General features: G+C 34.1%; 1 protein-coding gene across 1 annotated transcript in view; it reads left to right on the top strand.

Annotated features, from left to right (window-relative positions):
- LOC105156256 (putative 1-phosphatidylinositol-3-phosphate 5-kinase FAB1C) overlaps positions 4,705 to 10,644 on the top strand; it is a 7,963-nt gene continuing 2,023 nt past the window's right edge. Inside the window, 9 exon segments of the mRNA XM_011072334.2 lie at positions 4,705 to 6,428; positions 6,822 to 7,601; positions 7,701 to 7,854; positions 7,946 to 8,290; positions 8,429 to 9,139; positions 9,228 to 9,559; positions 9,666 to 9,792; positions 9,900 to 10,064; positions 10,280 to 10,446. Of these exon segments, the coding sequence (XP_011070636.1) occupies positions 5,917 to 6,428; positions 6,822 to 7,601; positions 7,701 to 7,854; positions 7,946 to 8,290; positions 8,429 to 9,139; positions 9,228 to 9,559; positions 9,666 to 9,792; positions 9,900 to 10,064; positions 10,280 to 10,446 (3,293 nt within the window). The 5' untranslated portion in view covers positions 4,705 to 5,916.

Consider the following 10,644-nt stretch of genomic DNA (forward strand, 5'->3'; position numbering starts at 1 on the left):
AAAAAAAATCGAGCCGTTACAAAAGCCGTAGCAAATTAGTAACAGCCAATAAATTGTAACAGTTTTATACACACTACATATTTGTAATGGTTTTAATAACGGTTATGACAATTACAAAATAAATACATTTTTATCACCCTTCAACACATCCAATCTGTTATAAATCCATTACAATAGCTGTTACAAAAAGCCATTACAAAAAATGCATTTTTTTTAGTGACTATGATCTAAAATCGTCAAAATAATTATAACAGTCAATAACCGTAGTATATTTTTTTATTTTATCACTCGCTACTAATTAGCAAGTAAAGTCGAATTGTAGGTTTCTTAAGTGGAAAATACTCTCTTTTCTTTCCTTAGGTTCCAAGGCAGTTACTTTTTGTTATTTCTCAATTTACGTTTTAACTTTTGGAGGAGACGACTCTGAATACCATTTTCCATGCAACAATTTTAAACAAAACTTTTACTCAACAAGTTGATTTTGGCCAGATCACGTCTTGAATAGATTAAAATATAAAATTGATTAAATTACAATAACTTTTCTAAAATTTGGTATAATTATATATATTCTCTAAAAATTTTATATACATTCTTAATATTTAATGAGATTATGTTATTCTTGAATGGAGGATTAGAATTATCAACTCTGTCTTTATTGTATTTTTTTAATTAAAAAATTATTAAAAACTTAGACGAAAAAAGTTGAAAATTTGTAAAAGAAAATTATCTACGTAGTACAAGAAATTTCAGAAAATTTTTAAAAATACGTAAAATAATTATTTGATAGTTCACAAGGGTATTTTGATCAGTTTATCATAAAAAATGAATGAAAACCTAATACAGGTTAATAATTATGTTAATTATTAGGCAACCGTTAAAACAATGGGGTATTGATAATTTTTCAAACAATGATGGATATTTTTAATTATACCAAACCTTTAAGGAGCTCGTTGTAATTTACCCTATAAAATAGTACAACATGTAAAGTGATTGGGATTTGTGGGGTGAATTTGGCTGATTACTCACAATTTTGTCCTTAAAAGATACTTTGCTAATGAAAGGAAACCTTGAAACTTATATGTTGCACAAGCCCCTCATTCCATGCGTTCAACATTGCTTGGAGAAGGAGAGTTTGTGCGGCTTGAAAGTCCTATAATCTTCTTTTTCTAATAAGACATTTTTTTTGGACAAACTCGTAAATTTCATCAAAGTGGGCATAGAGGTCATATGTCTGTTGTAAGACCCTCTTTTGAAGATTGATAATACTACCGAGCATCTTACATTAGGTGCAACTTATAATTTTTAAAATCTCTTTTCTCGAATAAATATTTTTTTCAAACAAACTCATGAAACTTCAATTAAAATATACAGTACTTTGCTTTACACGAGCTGATCATATTACATACCACATTATAAAAGTAAATTAAATTTAGGTGAAAGAGACTCAAGGATGACATGATTAAGACTAAAATAAAAAATTACCTATCCTAGAAATAAATATTGATGAAATATTTTATTCTATAGGCTATTGAATGTCCAAATTACTAAATATAAAGTTATAAATGGAATAGGATAGAAAATGGTGAAGGAGATATTTAATTTGGATGGAATTTTTCATTTTATATTTCGCTCAATATATATAAGTTATATGTAAAAAAAAATTCTAAATAAAATACATGATATCATTTTTATATATATAACTTGCGTATATTAAATTGATTATAAATATAAAATAGAATTTACAATAAAAATCCAATCTTATATTCAACGTACGAGAGGGAAAATTTTGACCATCTTATTGAAACTAATGCAAAAGCAAACCATTTTAACAAGTCTAAAATATAGGGCAAACAACCACGCGTGATTGAGAAGATATAGTCATGTGGCTACCTTAAATTGACCAAAGCCATTCTGAACCAATTTTAACGCCTAACAACTAGAAGGAATTAAAGTTAAAAAGAAGAAAAATAATTATGGAATTCTTATTTGAGATAATGATTTAAAATTATGTGTCGTTGATGTGGGGTAATTTAATAAAGATCGTATTTAAATTTTTCTCCTAATTTAATAAACAAGTCCGAACTTGCACTATTCATTTACGATCTTTACGACCTAGCTGCCGTACCTCTAAAATCCTAATATGAATGAATGCATTGTGGTCATACAATCATTTTATCAATAGTGTCTAAATAGCCACCGCTCAGGTACAAGTTTAGTTGTCATAACATTCTGACCTCTAGAAATTATCTAACTTAAGTATCGGAGGACTGTATATTACTGAGCCTTTCTGGTATATATGATTCTGACAGTGGCTTGTTCTATAGGCTTTATACCCGAAATATTTGAAGCGTCCATTGCTCACAATTTCAGCATATTCATAAATTCACTCGGCAAATACCAATTTACTAAAATCGTAACAATGGATGTACTTCTTATACATTATTAATTAAAATCTCTAATATGGTCATAAACAGTTATAGAATTATTGGAGATTAGGTGGAACAACATTGTAAATTTATCATATTAGAGAGTCGAGCAACTTAAGATTAATGTCACTGTAATGTAATTCTCCAAATCTTTTATTAAGGAAAGTCAAGAACATGGTACGTACCATAGAGCTTTGTTTTTTTGTAGCAGATCAATAATGTAAAGGTTGTTTATGATTTAGTTATTTACATTATCATATGTACTTGCAAACGTAGGCGCCCTTCCCCCTACCAATCCACATAATTGTATAGCATACTATTTTAGTTGGTTGACTATGCTTTATTATCCTATCTATGAATATGCAAAAATATGTAGATAAGAATAGCCATTGCACAACTTGCTATTAGTTCTCTTGATTGCCAATAGACTGAAAATAAGTGGTTTAGCTCATTAAATCCCAAACAAAATTAGGTGGTCTGAATTATTACAGCACTTCTCTTCTCCTAAACAGTCTATAGGTGGATAAATCTACTAGTGTTGTACATTTTTTTTAATTATTATTATTAGCAGCATAAAATTATGACCACTTCTATAAGATTTGACATAATTATGAATACCCCATCGTTGTTTGAAAAATTACTAATACCCCCTAATTTTAACGGCCATCTAACAAATTAGCTTAATCTATTAGGTTTTCATCTATTTTTATGGTGAACTGACCAAATGTTCTTGTGAATTAAAAATTATAATTTTATTTAATTTTTAAATTTTTTTAGAGACTAAGTAGATAATTTTTTTAAATTTTTAAAAATTTTCCTTCATCCCGTTCTACTTTTTTTTTTTATAAATTTTTAAATTTTTTTAAAAAAAAAACTTACAGTAAGGGCAAACTTGACAATTTCATACCTCTGTTCAAGGATTACATAATTTTATCAATATCAGCGAGGTTTTTGTAATTTATCAAACAACGAGGGGTATTCATAATTATGCCAAAATCTCAAGAAAAGTTATTGTAACTTACCCTTATTATTATTATTATTATTATTTTCCTTGCCGCTCTACCTTCCTCCTCTATAAAATTAAAAGTAAAGATGGTATTCAACAAATTCATTAAAGAGGATTGTTTTTGCACTTATCAAAATCTTTATAATTGACCTACTGTCCCTTAAAATCAAGATTGGGTCAAATTTTTCTTTTCAAATAAAAAATGTGTGCAATGTGCAGTTAAGATTTTTAGCATTTATTATATGAGAAATTTAATAGGATTATCTGCATTCTCATTTATTAAATAATTATATGATTAATTTTAATATATATCATATTGCTTTAAAAGCTTATTTCCATTTTTAAAACATGCTCTTCTATTTATATTTACAGATCAATGATGGTTTAATTTAGTGATTAAAATTGATGATTTAAAAGTCAGGAGTTCAAGTACCATAAAAAATATGTGTTTGTCTCATTTAATGTGTTCATTTCATTTGAGTTTATAAATAAATTGATATATTTTTTGATTTATTGATATTAATATAATATAAATAACTGTTTCTATATAAAAAAATATTTACATCTACGTGCATGTAACTTTGAAATGAAATGTCTAATCAATCCACTTAAAAATTATATGAGTTAAATTTATCTATTCAAACATACTTTTATTTTAATAACTTTGCATAGTTTTTTTACACTTTATTTTATTTATTTATAATTTCGATAATGATCAAACATATATTGAATTATTTATTGATATTTTATTTGAATATTACTTATTATTAAAAAGGAGAAAATAAACAGAGTCATCCAAAGTGGATTGGGCCATGCTGCCAAGAAATACTCCAATATCTTTCAAATCTAAATGCTGCTGCTGACTTAGCAACCAAAAATACTTGACCCAATTATTTATTTATTATAGAAGAAAATAGATAATAAATAAATAATTAAGTAAAAAATACTTAATTCTAGGACACTGTCTCTGACCAATAGCATCTCAGAACATTTCAGTTTCCCAAGATTAAAAAAGGTGGGAAAAATTAAAAAAAAATCAAGAACTAACAACTCCAATTTAATTACTTTAAAAATCCCATTTAATATTAACAATTGAAATTATTAACTTATTCAGCACCAACTCAGCAAAGCCTAAAACCATTAAAGAACACTAATAAAGAAACAAAATAATAGATAAAATAGGTGGATTTCTTTTTCATTGCATGAAATCCCATAAAGATAAAGTTGAAAGCGATATAAACTATATTATTAATAATTAATAAGAAGTATTGTAGCTGAGGTAGATCGAAAGATACATGCTTGTGTGCATGTATGTATGTATGCATTGATGGCAGAAATTCAGTAGTAGTTAAAGGGAGGGAGTGGGAGAGAGATGCTCAAAAGTTAAGCTACATGAACACATGTCTGCGTATATTTTGATGAATATTTTAATGTAGTTGAGGAGTAAAAATGAAAGCTTTGCCGGGAAAGATGGGAAAGAGAGAGAAACAGGAAGAGCTGTTCTTGTTGTTGAAGAAGCAGAGGCAGCAAAAAATGGTTATGGAGATACGAGCCACCACCATTGCCGCAAGAACTAGAAAGGGAACCTTCCTTTTCCTACTTTTCATTCTCGTCCTCTTCATCCTTTGATTTCTCAAATAAGTCTTGGCTTGGCGACCTCCTTTTTTTTTTTCTTAAACTTTTCTTGCTTTTTTAACCATCAAGATTTGATTTTTCTCTCTCTTTACTGACATTCTTGGATTTCTGTAATAAGCCCATATAATGCTTGGATTTTCTTGATCTGGGTTTTCTTTTACTAATATATACGGGAAGAACTTTTGGGGTACTGAAATTTCAAGTACTTTCTTGATTCTTCTTGTTGGTGGGTGGACTTTCTTTGTTTTTCTGTTTTTCCCTTTTTACAATCTTCCTTGTAAGTTTTACTGTTTGATTGAGGGAAAATAATCCGATCTTGGTTCTTGTGGTGTAGTTGTGCTAAGCTCTGGATCTTGGGGTCTGTTTTATGAAAGAATCATTCTTGAAGTCTAATGTTGACGAATCTGGGATTGGTTGAACTAAGTTTCAAGGGTGTTTGAATTCGTTTGGCGAGTTTAGAATTCCCTTTAGTGCTGTTGTTGTACAATTGTATGTTTTTGTCACTGAAATCACACAATTTTGGGAGTAAAAATCCTTCATTTGTGTGAATTTCCTTCGAGGCATTTGGTTTCTCCTCAAGAATGAGTTTTCTCTTCTCCTTGTTGTACGACTTACTGGAAACAGGAATATACATACATACATGACATCCTAACGGGAAAAGGGAAAACCCACCTCTTTTTTTGTGGGTTTTGATAGTTGGATAGTTAGTCTGATAAATTTTGAGTTCAGACAGAAACATAGTCATTGATATTTATTTGTAACTGTAGATATAAATTAGGAGACCAGCATACCAGGTTTTCTCTAGAAGCCTGATTTCAAGTGTTATCTGTGGTGGGATGTTGGTGGTCTATGGGAATACCTGATAATTCACTACTGGATTTGATAGAGAAGGTTAAGTCTTGGATATCTTGGGGAAATAGTAATTCGAGTTCCATATCCCGTGGATTTGAGATGACTGATAACAATAGCAACATGTGCTGTCGTTGTGAAGTTAAATTACTAAATTCTTGTCTCAAGTACCAGTGCCAAAGCTGTGGAAGGCTGTTGTGCGGGAAATGTGTGCAAGGACTTGCATCTATGGATGTAATTGCCCCTACTCGTCTGAGGGAGACGATGGAGGCTGTGTGTAGTATCAAGACATGCAAGCTTTGCGTTGAACTTGGTCCCCTAAATAAAGCTGCCCAAAAATGTAGCGGTAAAATCTATCCCTCTGATTCTCCAAGACAAAGCCCAGAACCACCATCACCAAGTTTTAGTGGTGAGAGATCCGATAGTCAATCCCCCCATGCTCTGACTAGAAACAGTGATGAGTTCCTTTCAGACCATCCATCTCCAGTATCTGATCATCGCTCACCAAGCAGGTATGAACTGGATTTCTATTGCGAACTTTACTGTATTTCAGTTATTGTAACTTGGTGAAGTTAATTCATTGATTCTTTAATGGGAAGAATCTAACCCCATGAGTACGATTCTTGATGTAATTACTGACTTCTCATGTTAAATCCCAACTGTGACTTTGCTAGTGTCATAATTTTTATATGATTGATCTTTAGATTGAGCATGTATGAATACTTGCTTGAGCTTATATCAGACTTTATTTGGATATCTACCTCTAGCATATTCTTAGTGCATAGTGAATCTATTTTAGCATGTGTAGGTGTTTTGGGACAGAACTTATGGAGATCTTAATTCTTTTGATTCAGATTTGTGCTGTAATTTGGTTAAGTATTTGTGATAGCATGTTGTTATTGTAGGAGTGATGACGACGAGGAAGAGGATTCAACAAGTCACTTTCTCAGTGCAGCAAGTGAATACTTCCGTGATACTTCTGATGTAGATTCTATTAGTGGTAGACATGAATTTTATAGTTTTACATCTGTTGGATCAAGCCCATCAGATAGCCCCTCTAGGATCCATATTACTTCCAATAGAGTTGGGCGTTGTGTACAGCAAGGGCGTGGGGGAATCCCTAGGTCCCAAAATGATGGTCCCTTTGACAAAGAGCAGGCTGTTTTAGAAAAGGCTGCTAAAAGGATTTGGGATCCGGAAAAGATTGATGATCTACCCATTTTCGATAATAAGGGTGAGAAGTTGTCGCAACCATTGGATTTTGAAACCAATGGTCTCATTTGGTTGCCTCCTCCGCCTTATGATGTCTCTGATGAGCTGGAAAACAATTTCTTTACATATGATGACGAGGATGATGAGGTTGGCGACTCAGGTGAAATTTTTTCCCCTACTGCTGGTCTTGGTAGCAGCATGTTTTTGGTGAAGGAGAGGCAGCAGGTTGATCACAAGGAATCCTTCAGAGCTGTTGTGAAGGGGCATTTCAGAGCTCTTGTGTCACAGCTTTTGCAAGTGCAGGGCATAATCTCCACCGACAGCGACTGTGCAGAAGATTGGCTAAACATAATAACGACATTAGCATGGCAAGCTGCAAACTTTATAAAGCCTGATACTAGTAGAGGAGGTAGCATGGATCCCTCTGACTATGTAAAGGTCAAATGTGTAGCTGCAGGAAGTCCTAGTCAGAGGTAAATATCAGATCATGTTTAAATGATTCAGATTTCCACACTCCATTTGTCAGCTCGTAAGGCTTTTTTCCTTTTTCTTTTTTGTCTCTCTTAATGCAGCAAACTTATCAAAGGAGTTGTTTGTACAAAGAATATAAAACATAAACGTATGACGTCTCAATACAAAAACACTAGACTACTTCTCTTAGGAGGAGCACTTGAGTACCAGCGAGTTCCCAATCAACTGGCATCTTTTAATACATTACTGCAACAGGTTCTTCGAGATTAGCTTTTCTAGTTCATATCTTTTTTGATAAAAGATTAAAGTAATTTGCATAAATTCATGAAAATAATTTTGGATTCAGGAAAATGACCATTTGAAGATGATTGTTTCAAAGATAGAAGCCCATCGTCCTAACGTGCTGCTTGTTGAGAAAACTGTATCTTCATTTGCTCAAGAGCAATTGTTAGCAAAAGACATCTCTTTAGTTCTAAATGTTAAAAGACCGCTATTGGAGCGTATTGCAAGATGCACTGGTGCTATTATAACTCCCTCAACTGATCATATATCCACAACAAGGGTGGGGCACTGTGAACTCTTCCATTTGGAAAAAATTTCAGAAGACCATGAACCAGTCAATCAGTTCAACAGAAGGCCATCGAAAACCTTGATGTTTTTTGAAGGTTGTCCCAGGCGGTTGGGTTGCACGGTAATATTAGTTAAAACTCTGCATGCACCATAGGATTTTGTTTTTCCAGTCACGACATGTTGCTACAGTAGTGTTCTGTTCTTTTCTGTACTTATATCTCACTGTTGTTTTCATTTTCTTTTGGGTCTCATGTTATAGGTTCTACTGAGGGGCTCATCCCGTGAAGACCTTAAGAAGGTGAAAACTGTTACCCAATATGCTGTCTTTGCAGCATATCATTTGTCGCTAGAGACCTCCTTTCTTGCTGACGAGGGCGCCAGTCTTCCTCAAACTGGAGCAAAATCCGCTCATTTTACTGCAGAGAAGATGACTCTAGATAAGGCCATCTCAATAATCCCTGATTCTGCTGTAAATACCACTTGTGGAGAAGAAGTTGACGACCCTCTTGTTAATACTGGATCGGCGGATCTCAATTTGGAGCTCGGGTTGCAAGAATCCCTGTCTGCCCTTGGGGAGGTTGATGATGTGTCTATGCCAGATGAGTTTAAATACAGAAGCGCACTATCTGAGGCGTGTGACGAGAATTTGGCATTGGATTTAATGCTTTCTGACATGAGGCATACTTGTCCGAGCATCAGAACTCATATCCGAATGGCATCACTAGGTCAAGTCGAGGGGCAATCAGGTGAAGTTTCTGAACTAGCAGCTACTGAGAGAGCTGATGGTGCCGAGGCCTCTATTGAATACTGTTCAGCTAATGATAATAACGAGAGCATATTAGTTTCTTTCTCCAGCCACTGTATCCTGAATGGAACTGCATGCGAACGTTCTCGACTTCTTCGTGTAAAGTTCTATGGCCCTTCTGATAAACCACTAGGGAGGTTTCTTAGGGATGATCTGTTTGATAAGGTAACCTTAGTTTTCAATCCATTTCCTCTGTCTCCTTTGTTGTCCTTTTTCTTGGATCTTATATTCTTGTTTCATTTTGTATCACTAGTCATCTCGCTGTCAATCGTGCAAGGAATCGGCTGAAGCCCATTCCATTTGTTATACTCACCAGCATGGAAATCTGACCATAAATGTTAGAAGCCTGTCCTCAGTTAGGCTTCCTGGGGAACAAGATGGCAAGATATGGATGTGGCACAGATGCCTTAGATGTTCGCCTATAGAAGGAGTTCCACCAGCCACAAGAAGAGTGGTTATGTCTGATGCTGCCTGGGGCCTTTCTTTTGGAAAGTTTCTTGAACTTAGCTTTTCAAACCATGCTACTGGTAATCGTGTTGCAAGCTGTGGCCATTCTCTGCAAAGGGACTGCCTAAGGTTTTACGGGTGCGTACATTCACTTGGATCCCAATTTTATTTTCGTGTTATTGTTTGTGTAATATGAAGTTGCAATAGCGGCAAAATGATGGTTTTTACCCTTTATCTTTGGCAGGTTCGGAAGTATGGTTGCTTTCTTCCGGTATTCTCCTATTAACATACTTTCTGTTCGTTTGCCCCCTTCAATTCTCGAATTCAGTAGTCCTAAGGAACAAAGCTGGTTAAGAAAAGAAGCATCAGAGGTTCTTGAAAACCTAAAATGCCTGTCTCATTTGTTTTTATTTGAAAGAAAAAAGTCACTGTTCGAACAGCTGTATTCTAACTATCTATCTGTCTCTCCTTGTATCAGTTGTTGAGCAAAGCAGAAGCCCTGTATGCAGAGATATCAGCTGTTCTTCAAGAGATTAATGAGAGGAGCTCATCTTTTATGCATGAATTCACCGACGCCAATGACTTGCATGGCCACATCTTGGACCTAAATGATATGCTTGCCAACGAAAAGAGTTACTACAAAGTGAGTACTGAATTGCTTCCTAGTGGATCTAATTTTCAATGGAAAATATAACTTATATTTGTTTTCTATCTTAAGATGTTTACTCTTTATCTTAACTAATCTTGTGACAACACGCCACTGATCCTTTGATGTGTGTGTCTCATGTGATTATTTATTATGTAAATTTGGTCTCTTAAAGTTCTGGCTCTAGGGCTTATTGCTATGTATCTGTACAGGATTCGCTCCAATTAGCAGATGAAGAGATTCTGGAACATGATCGAGCAGAAGTTGACATTCTTGAAATTAACCGTTTGAGACATTCTCTTCTAATTGGTTCACATGTTTGGGATCGACGGCTATACTTACTGAACTCCCTCCTGAAGAGAAGTTCCAGCCCGAAGGCTCTGCCTGATGTTGATTCTCTTATTGGGTTAAAAGATTCTGCAACATATTATAAAGATTGCAGCCTTGACCTTGGTCATGATTATGAAATTGATGAGCCAGACTATTCGAGACTAGAGGACCCTGGAAAAGCTGCACCAGCCAATGACAAGGAACCTGAGCCTGACATGCCAGAAAGCGATACTGTACCTGCATTCCT

This window comes from Sesamum indicum, linkage group LG2, assembly GCF_000512975.1.
Source record: "Sesamum indicum cultivar Zhongzhi No. 13 linkage group LG2, S_indicum_v1.0, whole genome shotgun sequence".
Classification (NCBI taxonomy): Eukaryota; Viridiplantae; Streptophyta; class Magnoliopsida; order Lamiales; family Pedaliaceae; genus Sesamum; species Sesamum indicum.